Genomic DNA, 18437 nt, shown 5'->3' with positions numbered 1-18437 from the left:
TAAAGAAAAACAGAAATAGGGAGAAAAAATGTGAATAGGAACCCAAAAAATAAGGCAGAGGAAATAAATACAAACAAGGATTACAATAATTATAAATGGGTTAAATCTACCTATTAAATGACAGCCTCAGATTGGGTTAAAAACAAGTTATTTGCAAGAGACACACCTGAAGAAATCAAATTCCCTCTTTACCCATCCTTCCAAGCCTAAGGGGCTGCCTGCAGCCCTTACCATCCCACACTGCAGACAACCCCTTGTCTTTTCAGTCCTTTCTCAGTATGTGATTATAACCCTTTGTTCATATCATATATTGCTAGCAGTTGATTATCTATGTATCAAAGGCTCAAAATTCTTTTAGGCACCAAAACTTTTATTTACCCATCTTCCTACTTTCTTTTAACACTATAAACATTATATAAACATTATAAACCAAATTAATCTTTTTGACCCAGGGTTGTGATAGGAACCATCATGTTACAAAGTGGTGGCAGATGTATGCCTACTTTTATGTTTTTCTGGCCCCTCCCAACCTCTGGCTGTCACTTCTCTTGTTCTTTCTTGGGTGTCCCTTAATAGTCTACTCTAATCCCTATAAAATAGGGATTAAAGTACCAACCTCATTGTTACGAGGTTTAAGGGGAAAAAAAAAAAAAAAAAAAAAAAAGGCCCAGGACTAAGCCAGGCTCTCAGGAACATTCAAACTCCAACATTTCCTCCTTGCCCTTCAATAAAGCTGCTTCTTAGGCCAGGCACAGTGGCTCACACCTATAATCCTTGTACTCTGGGAGGCCAAAGTGGGAGGATTGCTTGAGGCCAGGAGTTGGAGACCAGCCCAAGCAAGAGTGAGACCCTATCTCTACAAAAAATAGAAAAATTAGCTGGGTGTGGTGGTGTGCACCTGTAGTCCCAGCTACTCGGGAGGCTGAGGCAGGAGGATCACTTGAGCCCAGGAGTTTGAAGTTGCTGTGAGCTAGGCTGACGCCACGGCACTCACTCTAGCCTGGGAGACAAAGCAAGACCCTGTCTCCAAAAAATAAAAAATAAAAAAATAAAGCTCATTCTCATCTGTCATGGACTGAGGGACTAGTTAACCTGTAAACCAAGCACATGGGTAGAATAAGTCCATAGGCCAGGTGAAAGCCTAGATGATAAAATACATGGGCTTTGTGACCACCCCTACCAACTTCCAGCCTAGAGAAGGACTGACCTAGTGAGCAGTTCCAAGACCACTGAGCTCATGGTTTCCTGTGGATGTCTCTCTTGTACCTCCATCGTGACCAGCCCTTGAGGAGGGGCCTCTCAACTCCCCCTGCCACACTTGGAAATATTAAGGACAGAGGCCACACAGCAGAGGCCACAGACTGAGTGACCGGCCCCAGGGAGTCGATGGGGGAGACACTGACAAACCAATCGCAAACTTGGTGCCATTTGCTGTTGGGGGAGGAGAAGTGGGGCCTGGGCAAGGGCAGCGGCTGGAAGCTGAAGGGCAGGCCTGGCTCTCAGTAGCGGTAGTGGTCAGGCTTGAAGGGGCCATCACGGGACATGCCCAGGTACTTGGCCTGCTTCTCAGTCAGCTTGGTCAGCTTCACGTTCAGCTTGGCCAGGTGGGCTTCGGCCACTGCCTCATCCAGCTGGGGAGAAACACAGAAGACCTGGAATCAGTGTCATGCTCTGGGACCCCTTAACTGCATCCAGGCGCCGGCAGAGGCAGAAATGGTTCTGCTGTGGCATCTGCCATGTGTGTTACCCACATTACCTCATTCTATCCTCACAGCCAGCTGCAGTGAATGTGTTGTTTTGGCTGACCAGCTCCTCTTCAAGAACGAACCATGCCAATCTGCCCCATCAAGTAGCCCTGGTGGGACCATCAATTACATCTCCTTCCTCATCCTCCACCAACCCAAGCAGCTAACCAAAATGCCTCTCTAGAATTTATCTATAGACAGGACATATTTTCCATGACACGTAGAGACAGGGGTGCTCCAATTCCACTGGGATTCCTGAACAGGGAAGGGTATTGGCCTTACCTGACAGGTGAAATGAATGTAGAGAGAAGAGCCGGCAGAAAAGACAGAGCTATGATAACACTGAATCCTGGATCTGGTATCTGAATCCTAGACTTCTCCATTATACAGCCAATACAGTTCCTTTTTTGATTAAAACATATCCATAAGTTCTTTGATACTCCTTCTTTCAAGAGGTAGAGCCTAATTCTTCCTCTCTCCCCCGCTTAAGTGACTCATTTCTAATGAACAGAATAAGGCAGAAGTGATCATGTGTGACTTTGGACACAGGTCACAAGAGGCACTGTGGCTTCCTCCCTGCTCTTCCCTGGATCACTTACTCTGGGGGAAGCCAGCTGCCATCTCGTGAGGACACGTAAGCAGCCCTAGGGAGAGGTCCACAGGCAAGGAACTGAGACTCCTGTCAACAGTGATGTGAAGAGAATCTTCCAGCCCCAGTGAAGTCCTCAGATGACTTCAGCCCTGGCAGAAATCTTGACTGCAACCTCATGACAGACCCTCAGTCAGAATCGGCCAGCTAAGCTGATTTCAAAATTCCTGACTCACAGAAACTGAGATAATAAATGTTCATTGTATTAAGGCAGTCAGTTTGAGGCTTAAATTGTTATACGGTAATAGATAACTAATACACTGGTTTGAACAGGGTTTTTACCACTTGCCACCAAATGGATCTTGACTAAAAGAACTGCCACTGTCCTTTTACAAAGGAGGAAATCAAGGCTCAGAAAGGTAGAATGACTTGCCCAAGGTCACACAGCTAGAGACCAGCAGAACTAGGATTTGAACCCAGGGCCATCTGGCTCCAAGGCCCCAAAACGTGGCTCAAGCACCCCAGCTTATGGCCTCTAGGGCAGCTTTGAAGAGATCAAACAGAAACCAAGGAGGACACAGGCTGGGGTTGGATAAAGCAAGCCCCTACCTCTGACCAGTGATGGCACACATAAAAGGAGCTGAGAAGAAGGCCAACAGGCCACACTTAAAGATGGTCAACTCTGGGTGTGGCTCTGACTTTCTCAGCTTCTGGCTCTGGGTGGGGCCTCTCTGTACCCTACCCCTTAGGGCCCCAAATCCCCTCCCATGATGGCATGACAGCCTTTGGCCACAACCCAGCCCAGAGAGCTTTTACAGTCCCAGGTACTTTCATGTCCTTTGTCTCATTAGAGCTTCACGAACACCCCTAAGAAGTAGGAAGGGCAGGGTTTATCCTGGTATTTAACAGATAAAGAGAAGAACCTAGAGAAGGTGATGATGTGCTCAAGTGAGAGGCAGGCAAAGGTAGGACCAGAGCCCAGCCCCTAGTCCATGTCAGTTCTAGAGGCAGAATGAAGGTCTCCAACTGCCACAGTACACACTGAACTGTCCTTTTTCGTGGCCTGCACTAGCCCAGAACTTTTCCTTCTCCCAACCCCACACCAGAAGGCAGTGTGTCATGTCATAATAGTTAACAGCTTGGACAGAGCTGGGTTCTACTCCTGGCCGAATATTTAACAGCTGGTGAGAGCAAGTCAATCTTTAAACCATAGTTTCCACATTTGTAGGATGGATCATTTATCTCTGATGGCTGTTAACAAAGATCGGTGATATTCAGAGTGATTAGTGCAAGTAGGTAATTTAATAAATGGTGGCTACTCTGTCATTATTGTTAACCAATTGTTGTTATCCCTTGCCAACATACAGTGTGAAGCCAAGAATGTCCTATCCCCAAGCTCTGTCTTCCCATGTCTTAGCAACAATGGAGGAAGGAGGTAAGGATGGGACCAGGTGCTAGGGCAAGAGGTGAGATCTTTTTCTCTTTCACTTCCAACACTGGCCTCATTTCAAAGGCCTGACCAATTTCTCACCAAATTCGCAGCCATATTTCACCCAACTGGGGTGAGATGGGATCAAGTGAAAAGTTTTTTTTAATTCCACAACAAGCCTAGGGACCTGGCTGCACAGAACAGGGTATCCCTTTGAAATCCTCATGGGCAAAACATTTGGTCCAGCAAGACAGTGCCCCAGGGAGACCAGGAAAAAGGGGTTGGTTGGCCCTGGGGGCAGATGCCCAGACCTCGAGGAGACTCCCAGACCTTTTCCTACTTTTTCCTCAATGGACAGAACCAGCCTTTCAAGGGGTGGATGGATGGTTTGAAGACCCCATCACAACCTCTCCAGCAGCCAAAGGCTGGAAGAGCAAGAGCTACTCTTACCATTTAGCCGATAGGGAAATTGAGGACCAGGCAGGGTAAGTGGCAAAGTTCATCTGTGTGCAAAAGAGCCAGGACTAAAACGTAGCAATTCTGACCCCTAGGGACGGGTGGACTGCACGAGGTGTCAGGATGAGCACTGGATTTGATGTCAGAGGACCTCTCGTCATAGTTATGCTGACCACACATCCACGGCACGTGAGATGCCACGATTGGTGATGCATCACCTTATCCCAAGGCCACACACCTGCAGCCTGTAGACAGCACTCAGCTTACAGACATAGCCAAGTTGACCTGCCCAGTTATTTTTTAAAACTGTAGTGAGTTGCCTATGTTAAAAAATTGATTATTTCACAAAGATCTTGGTATCTGCCTTCTCTGGAAAGGTCAGAAGCCCTGGTCCAGTGGACCTGGATTCCCAGGTGGTGACAAGCGAGTGGCAGCCACCCCTTTACCTGGGGCATGCTCTCTTCAGCTCCCATCCAGCCTGCTTCACTCATTTAACTACCTAACATGTGTGGGCACATGGGTTCGTGACCCCAGTGAAGGGAAATCCTTAAGGGAGGTACTATTACCTTCATTTTACAGGTGAGGAAATGGAGGCACAGAAATTAAATAATTTTCCCCAGTTACACAGCCTCTAAGTGGGGAGGCTGAGATTCTCACCTGCCACCCTGGGTGTGCTGTAAGGAGTCTTTCCCCACTTTGAGCTTTGGTTTCCTCCTCTGTCAATCGAGGAGAAAGATTTCTACACTGTAGAGGACCCCATGAGGACCTCTAAGAAGGTAGACAGGCCAGCACTCTACACACTCTGGCAAGCCCTGCATGGGAAGCCCAGGGTTAAGCACAGGACCCTTGGCTTGAGGTGGAGGTGAGAACCCACCTTTTTGGGCAGGAAGTGAACCCCGACGGGGTACTTGTCTGGGTGGGTCCATAGCTCAATCTGCGCCAGCACCTGGTTGGTAAAGGAGTTGCTCATCACGAAGCTGGGGTGGCCCATGGCACAACCCAGGTTGACCAGCCGGCCCTCGGCCAGCAGGATGATGCGGCGCCCGTTCTTCAGCCGGTAGCGGTCCACCTGCAAGGGCGCAGAGCCACAGTGAGGGCTGGCGGGGCACTGCTCCACAGTCCACCCCGCCACACCCTACCCCCTCGTCCAGCAGGCCTCCCTGCCTCCAACAGTGCCCACAGGGGCCTGCACTGCCCCTGCACGACCTCCAGCACGGGGCCTGGCACTGCAACTAATAATAGCTGATATTTATTAGGCAACTCTGAGTTGCAGACATCATATGTCATTAATGAGCTGACACGTGTAAAGCACATAGCAGGTACTCAGTAAGTAGTAGCTAATATTATGATTACTACCATGCGCCCCATACTAAGTCCTTTACATATAACTATCACATTTAATCCTAAAAACAACCCTGTGATGTTAGTACTGTTATCATCCCCATTTCACAGATAAAGAAAATGAAGTTTACAGGGTTAAGTCACTTGTCCAGAGCCACACACTAAGAAGTGGCTACAATTTGAGTCTGGATAGCCTGAGGACAGATCCAATGTTCTTGATAACCAAATAACTGAATGCAGCTCAGTAAAGCTTAGTAAAGGCTGAATGCTGTGGTGCCCAACTTTGGCTGCAGGTTGCAATCACCCCAGAAGCTTAAAAAAATGGGGATACCCTTGGCCTCACTCCCAGAGATTCCTATTCAAGTGGCCCGTGGTGTGGCTCCCGGCTGACTCTGCCAAGGTTGAGAACTTCTGGTTTAGTGAGTGAATGTGAAGTGGAATCCCAATCCTCCATCTTTCCCAGCTGCCTGAACACACACAAGTTTGCTTTCTCCCCACTGCCATCTTGTCACTTGCCATCCTGCTCCCTCACACTTGCCTCCCAAACACTTCCCCAAAAGCCCAGATTTCCAAGCTGCTCCCAGAGGCCTAGAACAAGTCCAAGGAAAGGTCTCCAGTGCCCATCCAACATTTCTTCCTTCAATATACATCCACTGACACACACCTGAACCAAGCCCCTTGCAGGGACTGTAAGACCCTCCTCTGAAAGCCTCCCTCTCCCTGCCTGCCACTGTTTTCCTCCTCCACGTAGTAGTAAGAGAGATCTTTCTAAAACAGCAACCTCACCGTGTACAGCTCACCTGACTAACACCGTCAGGGATTCTGGCTGTCCTCAGGATAAAGCCTGACCCCTCAAGCCTGGCTCTGAAACCAGGCCCTCCTCCTCCCATCCTGCTGCGCAGGGTGCAACAGATCTCCCCAGCTGCCCTCCTTGGTGGCCGGCCCAGCGTGCCCCTCCTCACCTGGGGCTTGATGTTCACCTTCTCTACAGCGTTCTCGTTGAGCCACTTGACATCAATCTCCACGTCGAAGTGTCCAATGTTACACACGATGGCATCATCCTGCATCTGTTCAAAGTGTCTGCGGGGGGCCCCCGAGCCCAAGGGAGACTGTCAGGGACAAAGAGCAGTCCCAGGCCCACCCCCATCCCTTGCTCCCCTGGACCCCACCTGGCACCTACCGGCCAAGGATGATGTCAACACAGCCTGTGGTGGTGACAAAGATGTTGCCCTCCTGACAGGCCTCATCCATGGTGGTCACCTCATAGCCTATGTAGAGACAGTGGCGGTGAGTTATCTATGGTGTCCTTGCCCCTCCTCTGGCCCCAGTGGCTGACAGCAACCCTCACCCTATCATACCCTCCATGGCAGCCTGCAGTGCGTTGATGGGGTCGATCTCAGTGATGATGACACGGGCCCCGAAACCCCTCAGGGCCTGGGCACAGCCCTTGCCCACATCACCATAGCCTGCTACCACTGCCACTTTGCCTGCGATCATCACGTCTGTGGCCCGTTTGATGCCATCTATGAGGGACTCTCGGCAGCCATAGAGGTTGTCAAACTTGCTCTGAAAGGAAGGGGGGGGCAAGGGGCGATGGGGGCGGGCACAGCCCTGGGGCCCACAGCATCCAGCCAGGCTGACCACCCTCTGACTCCCAGCCAGCCAACGCCCCACACACCCCTCCCCCTGATCAACTCCGAGACCTTCTCCCTAGTCTTTCTCTGCCCATCCAGAAGCTTCTCCGGGGATCAATTACTAGGAGAGATTGCCCAGTGAAACAATTTGCTTAACTTTGAAGCTCTTCATACCGAAAGCCACGAAGCTCTTGAATCCCAGCTCTGAAGCCCCCTGTGCAGCCCCTCCCTTCTTTAACGCACTCATTACCCTCCATCTGTAACCCCATCCCCCCTCAGATGAGGGCTTCGTGTCCCAGCCTGCAGCCCTCCTGGGCAGCCTCCTTCAGGGGCCTACTCCCGAGCTGCACTGGGAGCTGCAGCTGTCACTGCCCCTCAGGCTCACCTTGGTGACGGAGTCGTTGACGTTGATGGCAGGCACCTTCAGGATCCCATTGGCCATCATCTTGTACAGATTGTGGACCCCAGTCGTGGTCTCCTCAGAGATCCCCCGGATGCCTGAACAACAGGGGCAGGGATGAGCCTCAGGGAGGCCACACCTGAACTTGCCCCACGTCCTCATCTTTGTCCCCTAAAGGCATTCCTCTTTCTGGGTTCCCGTCTCCGTGGCTGATACCACAGTCCACCCAATCACCCAGGCCAGCACGAGGGAGGAGCCGCCTGACACCCTCCACAAGGGAATCCACGGCCAGGCCTGATGATTCTGCCTCCCAGCAACTCTCAACTTCTCCGTTTTCACTGCCACTGCCCTCGTCCCTGCCCTCTCACCTCTTGCCTGGTCTTGCCACTACCCACCCTCCACACAGCAGCCAGCAGCCACTTTTAACATGTGTATTCTCAATCTTTTCAAAACCCTCCAATTATTTCCCTTTGCTCTCAGAATAAAGCCAAACTCGTTTCTCTTGGCCTATCAGGTCCTCATACATCTGGCCTTCCCTAAAGCTCCAACTACATCCTATAATATGTCTCACTGAAGGCTCCCTTTGTTCACTGCTGCCATGCTTCCCTTCTGTTTCCTGAATAATCCACACTTTCGTGCCCCAGGGCCTTTGTACTCGCTGCACTCCCTCCTCCCTCTACTCATCCCCCTGCCTTGCTTTGAATAAAGCTGGCTTCTTCCCAGCTGTTCCCAGCCCTGGCCCTATGCTGGGAGCCTGTGAGCTGTCATCTCAGCCAGGCCCCCTCAACTGCCCCAGCCTCACACTGTCAGCAGTCAGGAGGCCAGGCCCCAGCATGCCTGCCAGAGCCTGCTATCTGCCCGTCTTCTACGGACTGTGCTGCCCAAGGCACTGGGAGTCCTGCCAGGCCTGCTGCCTGCGTGTGGGCGAGCAGGCCCCATCCAGGCCGCCAGCACCAGCCCACCTGCCCTGCCCTGCTCACCTGCCAGGAGCTCTGGGTACTTGGTGTGGATGAGGTTGGTAAGGTCACCACCGTCGTCCAAAATCATGTTGAGGGGCCCGTCTTTGAAGTACAGCGTCTGCTCGATGCACCACAGGTACTCCTCATCCGTCTCACCCTTCCAGGCGTACACTGGAGGATTAGTGGCACATCAGGGTCTGGCCTTCCCCACCGGTACCTGCTCCAGGGAATGACCCTGGCAGAGCCAATACTATCTCCTTCCCAATTCCGAGCCCCAGCCACCTCCAGCCCCTTTGAGGACTCAGCAGTGGTAAAAACACAACTTGGAGCTGGAATGATCTGAGTTCCAATTCTGGCTCTGCCACTCACAAGTTGTGTGACCTTGGGCAAATCACTTCACCTCTCTGAACCCATTTTCTCCTTTATAAATGGGCTCACTACAGTATGGATTAAGTGAGACAGAGGCCAAGTACAGCTGCCCAGATATAGGTATCGGGAAGTAATTATTTCCTTTCCCATCCTCTTCTGCCTGAGCCCCGAGGACTGGGGCATCAACCCACAGTGACCAGGGCTCTCACCCACAATGCCTACAGCCACTGTGGGTCCCACGGTGCCTCTTCCTCAGGGATATCCACGAGGCAGGATCCAGAGTTTGTACTGCATGAAAGGATTGAGTGCCCAGCAGCCTCTGTGGTGGCTAGTTTCAGGCAAAATCTGGCCAAAAACTTACTAATAGCAGCTACCGTGTATGGAGTACTTTCTCTGTGCCAGACATTACTCTAACTGCTTCATGCCCCAGCTTATTTTTCCTCATAGAAACCCTGTGAAGCAGGCCATTACCATCATCACCACCCACAGACACCCAGAAAGGGGCTGAGATGCACCTGGGTCCCCCAGCATGGCATTACGGAGTAGGCACCAGATCTGAAGGCTACTGCCTGCCAGCCTACACTCCTCCCTTCATGTGGCATGACTGGGACACGGGTGTGAGGCTCCCAGGAGCCTCCGGAGAGCAGACGACACCAGCCAAGCCAAACCAGCTGCCCCTGGCCCCAAGTGGAACAGACAATGGTCTTGAAAACAAGGCTTTTCCCAGAAGAGGGCCATGAAGCCCAACCAAGGCTGAGGAGTGGGAGATATGCCCATTCAGCCCTGGTCAGTCTGTGGAGGTGTCTCCCCTCCACCTGTGGTTGGTTAGATGGAATCTCGAATGTCCTATTCAATCACTAGGTCAGATCTAACCACTCCCCTCCCCAAGCCCAGACAGACATGTGCCCAGCAGCTTGTGACAAAGACCTTTCTCTTTAGTCCTGGTCCTTCCCTGGGCCCCTAGACCACCATACCCTAGGCAATGAACCAACCTCTGGGGCTCTATTCCTGCCCAATATCCCTTCCTAATTCTTTGGAAACAGACCCACATCCTTCCTTTAAGGAACCTCTCCTCCTCTACATCCTGTGGTCCCCAGCCATAAGATCCTCCCCTTCCTGGTCACAAGGCTTGAGTTGGGTCAATAAAGATTTTAGATGACATTGGAACAAAGCAGCTCTTTCCTAAGTTTCACTGGGCTAGGACTTTGTGGCCATGACTCCTCTCCCTGCCATAAGGAAGCTTGTTGCTATAGACGTCAGTGACAAAAACAGAGAAGCAGAGCCCCTTCATACATCCCACATGACCCAGCAGCAAGCAGGACTCACCTGGAATGCCGGCCTTGGCAATGGCAGCTGCTGCATGGTCCTGGGTGGAAAAGATGTTGCAGCTGGACCACCGCACCTGGAAGAGCCAGCAAAACAGGGCCGTGGTCACTGACAGCTCAGAAGCACAAGGGTCACTGCACAGGAATAGGGGAAAGCTGTGGAGGTAGGGGCGAGAGGCTTGGAATCTAGACCCAGTCAGCTCTGGGACCACAGGCTGGGGACTCTGGGTGAGTGGATGGGAGCCAGAGAAGTGATGAAATCCAACTCAGGTTTTAAAACATCACTCTAGTGCTGTGCAGAAGGAAAGGGCTAAAGCAATGAGACAAGTGAAGAAGCTGTTGAGGAAGAGTCCAGATAAGAAATAGTACTATAATGGTAGCAGCGGAAGTGAAGGGAAGCTGGATATATTCTGAAGGTTGAGCTACCAGGATGTGCTGAGGGATTAGTTGTTGGGGTGAGAGAGAAAGAGATCAAGGATGAGCCCCATGTTCTTGAACTGAAAGAACCTGGAAGGCTGGAGTTTCCATTTACTCATATGGGGAAGACTTGGGGAAGAGGAGGGGGCAGAAAGTCATGAGTTTGGACGTGTTCAGCTTGAGATGTGTACTAGACCTCCAAGTGGAGATGATACATCAGCACCTGCATATGCAAGTCTGAAGTCCAGGCTAGTACATAAATTTGGGAGTCATCCCCATATAGGCAGTATTTAAGGTCATACAATCAGGCCATCAGGAGAGTGAATGTATTGAAGAAAAAGGTACAAGGACTGAGATCTGGAGTACTGCAGTTAGGGCTGCTGTGCCATCCGGTGCCATGCCCTGCCAACGCTCTAGGAAACCACCTCGCTTCTTGATTCCCGAAGATCTTGGAAAAGCTGTCAATCATTGACACACATGACCCAAGCTAAACCAATCAGAGCACGCAATCCTCCTAGCAGCCATGATTGGTCCAGAAAAGGCGCCAGACCCTACAAGGGCCAATGAGAGCCAATCCTAACTGGACCAATGGGGTTGAGTTTTTCCTCCTGGAGCTCAGTCAGGAGGACGTGTTAGGCGGCGTCAGAACGCGTCATAACGTATCTTCCCAGTCAGGGAGAAAAATCTGCGTAAGAACATTCACCGTGAAGGCAAGCAGCACCGAGATAATGGAGAGGAAGACCAAGTGACAGTGAGGAGCTCTGCTGGGCCTGAGGTCATCTCTATACCTGAACTTCTCCCCACCGCCCCCAATCGTCTTCTTCCCTGGCTGAACCCAGAGAGGGCAGGGGACTGGCTCAGGTCACACAGCGGTGGGCCTCACCTCAGCACCCAGGGCGACGAGGGTCTCAATGAGGACGGCGGTCTCCACAGTCATGTGCAGGCAGCCGGCGATGCGGGAGCCCTTCAGCGGCTTGGAGGCCGAGTACATCTCCCGCATGCGCATCAGGCCCGGCATCTCATTCTCCGCGATGTTCAGGACCCTGCGTCCCCAGTCGGCCAGGCCAATGTCGGCTAGCGGGGAAAACCGGGGGAGTTCCATGTGTCAGCCGCCTCTTCCCACCAATGGAGAAATGGTCACCATGTACGGACCCCAATCCACGTGTGGACTCGAAACACTAGGGTTTACCGATCTGTCACTGCATTCCCTCACTCGTTCAGCAAGTGTTTATGGAGCCTGGGTAGTCAAGAAAGACGTGGTCCCTGCCTAACTGCAGCTTACTGCCTTGTGGGAGAACACATTTAATCAAACAATCACAAAGGGACCTGAAAGTTACAAAACAGATGTGTCCCTTTGAAAATTAACTGTCAGACTGTATACCTCCCACTACACTTCCTTTCTGCTGCTGCCTACCAACCTCCACATCACCCCTCATTCCCTAAAGATTTTAGCTTTCCAAGTCATCAATCTTGATGATTCAACGGTCATAAATATTATCTAACACTTTGGACTTAACACGGTTCCTTGATCTCCTTGAAGATGTGAAAATGCTTCTTTCTACGTCTTGGGAACTCATCAGTATAACTGATACTCTTGGCCTCTCTCTGCCCCAGGGAAGGTGGAGTGGGCTAGTCTGCTTAGTAAATCTGAGAGGAATAAACTGGGCACACTCAGTTCAGCTCTCCGTTCTTTTTGCAAGAAAAGACCTACTTGCCCACCTGCAGGAAGTGGGTGTTCTCTGCTCTTCCATATAAAGAGTCTCGCCTTGCCTAGGCTCGCCTTGCCTGTAACTGGTGAGTAACTGCTGAATTTGGGGATTGAGTTAGCAGGATCATTTGACTCTCACACTAATCTATATCCTCTGGCTTTAATATTATTAGTAATAAAAGGTATGTTTTGGGTTCTATCTACCACTCAAAATGTCTCAAAATTGTCCACATTCTCAGGCAGAAAAGAAGGATATTATTATAAGCTACCTGACTATCTCAACACTCTTCCCTCTAATCATCTCACCCTCCTTCGTCCTTCCCCAGCCACACTGGCCCATTCCTGTCAGTCCCTAGGTCAATGCTTGAAAATGTCCCAGATGACAAGGGATATTCATCTGGCATGCTTGTATATCTCCCCTGGAAAATTAGATTCAACAGGTCTAAGATGGGGCCTGGAACTCATGGCGATTTTTATCTTTACAGACGTGTAGATCCTGCCAATCACCCAAGGAAGTAGAGGGTGGTAGGGAAAGAGGGAAAGGACCCTATAGAAAATTTAGTAACTTAAGAATTAAATAATAAGTAATAAAACTGACTAAGTCAGTTTTTCCTACAGTGCATCTAAACAATTTTCAGAGATGAAATACTCCTCCGCCATGGGAGGGACCACTCCCAATGCACCTCAACACAACCCCTTCCTCATAGCACCACCCTCCACCCCACCCCTCCTACCCTGGCAGGCCATCACCAATGATAACTCTCCCTTGGAAATCTGAATTCCAAGCAACCAACTCTGGCCATGTCCCATCTTTCCAATTCTCACTCTCCAGAGCCCCAATTCCAACTTGGCTGTGGTCTGTCAGGTCAGAACCTCTAATCCATTAACTCAATTTCCACTGTCCCCTCTGCCCTCAGTTCCTTTGAGAACTCACTTGGGCAAAACTCCACCCCAGTTAAACCCAAAAACCTCCAGTGTACCTATGCCATTGAACCAAGCAAAGAGAATCACAACCCCACCAAGCAGTCACATTTATTAAGACCATAAGTCTAAAGGAACACATAGCACATTGCAGCAATCCTATTACGTTTCCTAGTAAATTTACTCTCCTTTTCTACTCTCCCCAAACCTCCAGCACCTTTCCTCATCAACTGACAACCTCACTTCACAATTCATTGAGAAGAATTCAGAACCATGTCACTTTCCCTCTGTGGAATCCACTAGTCGTCCTCACCTGTAGCTATAGATCAGGCATTCTTTTCTGTTAAAATAGATGAGCTGTCCCTGCTCTGTGGGAGCCAATTGCATATACTTTCACATCAAGGACTTCACCGTTCCACTGAAACTGCTCTTCTCAAGATGTAGGAAGACCAGCCTGACCCCCACCTCTGATGGTCAATAACCTATGTTCGTGTTTCTCCCAGCAGCATGGACCCCACTAATTACTTCTCTTTCCTGAAACCCTTTCCTTACTTGGCTTCTAAGGCTCTGTCCTCCTGTGCTTTTCCACCTACCTTCCTGATTCCTCTTCATCTAATAGACTCTGTGTCTGGGAGCCCTCGGGGCTGTATCATCTCCCTTGTCTCTAACTCTTACCAGATGAGCTCATCCAGTCTTACGGCTTTAAATTCCTTCTCTACCGCAATGACTCTCATGTATTTAACTCCAGCCCAAACTTTCCCCCTGAACTTGAGACTCATATAATCCAACTGCCTACTCAGCACCTCCACTTGGCTGTCCAATGAATCTATTAATCTATTATGTATCAAGTTTGAGCCCTCATGACTCCTGGCCCCACCCCTACCTTACTCCCCCAATCTTCCCATTTTAGGAAATGAAACCACCGTCCAACCAGCTACTCTGGCCAAAAACTTGTGTATGACTTCTTGATTCCTCTTTTCCCCCTTTCACTTCCATCAGCACGTTTTTGGCTCAACATCCCAAACATACATGCAATCCAACTGCATCTCACCACTCTCATGTAAACCGCCACTTCTCAGTTGGTCACTAATGCAGTCTCTTCACTGGTCCCCCTGCTCCCACATACCATTCTCTCCACAGCAGCCAGAGGGGGCAAGCTTAAAAAATTTAAGTTACATGACCTCTACTCTTCTACTAAAGTAAACAAACCAACCTCCAGTGGCTTCCCCTAACCCATGAATAAAATCCCACTCCTCACCTGGCCCCTGAGCACACAGACCTCCTGTCTTCAGACGAGCTAACTCATTCTCATCTCAGAGCTTTAACCCAAGCAGCTCTCAGTCTGCACTGCTCCTCTCAAGTACCTAATACAGTACCTGGCACACAGAAGGTGCCCAAAAAACCCCTGGAAACAGGGTTCCCACTAAAGGAAGAGAGTGGGCCAGGGTGACTCAAATAGAGGGAGTAAGACGAGTCAGGAGTTTACTCCCAGTGCAGTGGGAAGCCTAGAGTTTTAAGGGGGTATCATTCAAAGATCAGATGTGTCTTTGAAAAGACCCTATTGGCTCCTGCCTAAATCTGTGGAACAAGAGACCCAGGGAGACAGACCTATATGAGACCAGAACTGGGGTGGTGACCTTGGAGGTAAGAGAAGTGGCAGATCTGCTCACATAAAACAGAGACAACACTACATTATCTGTATTCATGTCTGTCCCAACCCATCCTTGGGTCACCTTTGTTTCTCAGTGTCCAGCGGAGCCTGGCACAGAGAAGGGGTCAACAAATGTTTACTGATCATATCTGCTGTCAGAACTGAATGAGATGGGGGCTGGCACGTGACAGAGGTGGCAAAAAATTGACACAAATCTGACCTAGTCCAACTCCTAGCACTTACCAATGAAGAAAGGACCCAGAGAGGAGTTTGCCCCAGGTTCCACAGCCAGTCAATGGCAGAGGTGGAACTGGTGGCCAGGTGGGGCTAAAGGCTGTATGAGACAATAGGTTTTATCCTGTCCTGCCTAAGCTCTAGCCTCTCCTCCACCATCACATATCCCTCCGGCTAAAAATAATTCCTTCAATGCCCTCATAGCAGCTGAGCCAGCCCAGTGGTTTTCCAGGGAACCCTCAACTCCAAGGGCTCAGGAAGGGCTAGTGCTCCATACTCTGGAGCTGTTGGTGCCCAGGAGACCTGGTACTGAGGACTTGCAGAAGTCAAACGAACACATGTCCCAGGACAAGCCAAGAAGAAGGGCAAGACCTTCTCTAACCCTGCTTCTTCACCTGTAAAGTGAGGATAATCATCCTTAACCTTGATATGTGCTCTGAGGATTAAAGAAGATGCCACATGGGCAAGGTGTGGCACAGCAGGCCCTCCTTGAAGGAGGCTTCCTTCCTCCATCCTCACCCAGCCACGCTCCCCTATTTCCAAATCCAGCCTTATCTCCACGCACACAACCCAATGCCCCCAACCCTGACCCACCAACCTCTCCACAGTATGACAAGCCCCCATTCCACCTCCACTACTGATATGACCTTGACTTAACCTTTCTGGGCTTCAGTTTCATCATCCACACAATGGGGACAACAGTCTACCCTGGTGGCTACTTGAGCTATTTTAAACAACATCTTTGCAAGTCACTTCCTCTCAGTATATCAGCTTTTTCCTGGGTATAATGGGCTAACATCTGTTTCCATAAATATCTTGTAAACACATGCATATCTCCAGATACACAGCAAGTGCTCCATAAATGCTGGTATCTTTCTCCAAGTTTAGTGGTGTCTTGAAGTTACTTTAAAAGCTGCTAGCCAGACTTAACTAGTTTTTACTAAAAAATTAGGGTTGTTCCAAGTTTATTCGCTTGTATACATGGTGAAAAGGGTGTGCTCAGAGGTCTAGACGCTCCACCACCTAGTAGCTGTTAAGATTGTGGGCACGTTACCTCTGCGTCTCAGGATTCTCACTGTAAAATGAGAATAGTCCTCCCAGAGAGCCAGGAGAATAAAATGAATTAGTCTAGAATAAAGCTAGAAGGTAGCGCCCATCCCACAGTAAACGCTCAATAAACGTTAACTATCAGTATGTCAGAGTTCAATCCGTAGGACAGCACCATTTTTCCAAATTTTCGTGGAGATTTTCTGCACGGCTGTCCCTGTTGAGTGACTACTGGCCCAAAGCCCCCGGTGCGCTGACTAGCGCCGGCCTCGCATCGCTTTCCAGGCCTCCCCTCACACGCCTTTCGGGGCTTTAGAGCGCTCGCCTGCCCTGCAGGAGGCCCAGAGAGGGGTGGACCCTGGTCCGGGACCACCCAGCTGGCCGGGGTGTGGTCCAGGCCCGGGAGGCAGGACCTGGGCCCCTGGGGGCAGGCCGCGGCCAGTCTCGCCCTCCCCACCCGTTGCCTGCGGACAGGCCGCCTGCTCCCGGCTCCGTAGCCCGCGCGGCGGCACCGAGCGTCGCGGGGCACTCTGGGACTTGCAGTCCGCGGCCGCCTCCGACGACCCGCTCGCGGCGGCGCGTGAACTCCAACCTCCAGGTGGCCTCGCGCGGCCATGAACCCGCCGAGCCTGCGAGTCGCGGGGGTCCTCAGCGCCCGGGGTGGGCCCTGCAGCCACCGCCCCCAACACAGCTCAGGCCGGTGTGGAGGGGGTCCTGCCGGCTGCAAGCCCTGGAACTCACCGACTTTGTAGGGCAGTTTGTCAGACATGCTGGCAGTGCTTCCGCACGCAGTGATGGACACGGGTGCAGGGCGCGGGCCTCGCGCAGGACACGGGACCGGGCGGGCGGCGCCGGGCAGGGATCTGCGTGTGGCGCCGGCGCCTTTAAATATCTCCCTCGGCTTGCATATTCATGAGTCCCGCCGGGGCTGAGCCGTCCGGGGCGGGGCCCAACGGGGGCGGGGCCGGAACCGACTTCCCCCAGGCTGAGAAGAGTCAGAAGTTAGCCAGTGCACCGGTAGACCTGCCGCGCTGGTCCGGAAGGGCGCGGTGGGAAAGCCCTGAGAGCGAGCCCAAGCGGGTCTTTCATTTGTTTAGCCAGTGAATTCAGTGTCAAAACCAAGCAGAACTGAAATTGCAGCCAGTTCACTTCCTTGAGCCTCAGTTTCCTCATCTGTAAAATGGACCAAATGACATTCACCACACAGGTTTTAAGAAAGTTGCTGCATGTTAGATACCTAGCACATCCCCGACCTTCCCCCTCCCCCAAGTAACCACTACCCTGAGTTTAGGCAAATCTGCATGCATTTCTTTATACTTTTATTACGTACGTGTACGTCATTAAGTAATTCTTAAAGTTCTTTCTGTGTTTAAAACCTCTATATAAATGAGAAAAGAAAAGAACTTTTATCTGAGGAACGAGTCCTTTTAAATTATCAGAAAAGACATTAAAATGAGCCAGCAATCAGGTCATACTCCCGCCTTTGAGCTGTGTATTCATCTCCTTAATCTGTTTGCTATTGTCACTAGTAGCTATAAATTAGCCTAATAATGCCACACTGCGCTGGATGCTACAGCCCACACCCTTAAGAATGTATAGCCAATCACTAATCAATGGTACTTCTGTAAACCAATGAGAATTCCTGACAAACAACTTTGTATTGGCCCACTCCCTGTCCCTCCTTTTTGCCTTTAAAAGCCTGCTTGTAACAAAGACCAAACTGAGCTCTTATCTGAGGTTATTTGGGTCTGTGTCTTCCAGGCAACTGTCCTCACTTTGGCTCAAGTAAACTTTTTAGGTCATATTTTGTTCTTCAGTCTCTTCCTTTTAGGTTGGCATAAACATCAACTGTACTTACCCTTCTGCAACTTGCCATTTTCTGTCAGCATTATCTTTGTGAGTCATGCACGTAGCTTGAGTGCATTCACTTTTGCTGCTGTATAGTTCAGTTATCCCCAGGTATGGGGGGAATCGGTTCTAAGACCCCCGTGAATACCAAAATCTGCCTATGCTCAAGTCCCTTCTATTAATGTAGAACAGGGGAGTATTTGCATATATCCTATGCACACCTTCCTGTGTACTTTAAATCATCTCGAGATTATTAATAATACCTAATAAAATGTAAATGCTATGTAAATAGCTGTTATATTGTGTTTTTAATTTGTTTTATTTTTATTGAATATTTTCATTCTGAGTTTGGTTGAATCCATGG

The 18437-nt window shown here is 50.4% G+C and overlaps 1 protein-coding gene across 1 annotated transcript; it reads right to left on the bottom strand.

The window, feature by feature from the left end:
• Positions 1-349: 349 nt before the first annotated feature.
• On the bottom strand, positions 350-17089 carry AHCY (adenosylhomocysteinase). Its single transcript, XM_069496280.1, has 10 exons — positions 16967-17089; positions 11548-11738; positions 10249-10324; positions 8575-8724; positions 7580-7692; positions 6919-7126; positions 6741-6828; positions 6523-6640; positions 5094-5288; positions 350-1631 (listed from the first exon to the last, which is right to left on the bottom strand). The coding sequence occupies exons 1-10, from the start codon at positions 16992-16994 to the stop codon at positions 1500-1502; spliced, it is 1299 nt and encodes a 432-aa protein (XP_069352381.1). The 5' UTR covers positions 16995-17089; the 3' UTR covers positions 350-1499.
• Positions 17090-18437: the final 1348 nt, after the last annotated feature.

The sequence above is a fragment of the Eulemur rufifrons genome, chromosome 20 (assembly GCF_041146395.1).
Source record: "Eulemur rufifrons isolate Redbay chromosome 20, OSU_ERuf_1, whole genome shotgun sequence".
In the NCBI taxonomy this organism is placed as follows: domain Eukaryota; kingdom Metazoa; phylum Chordata; class Mammalia; order Primates; family Lemuridae; genus Eulemur; species Eulemur rufifrons.
This window is presented reverse-complemented; position numbering and strand designations above follow the sequence as displayed.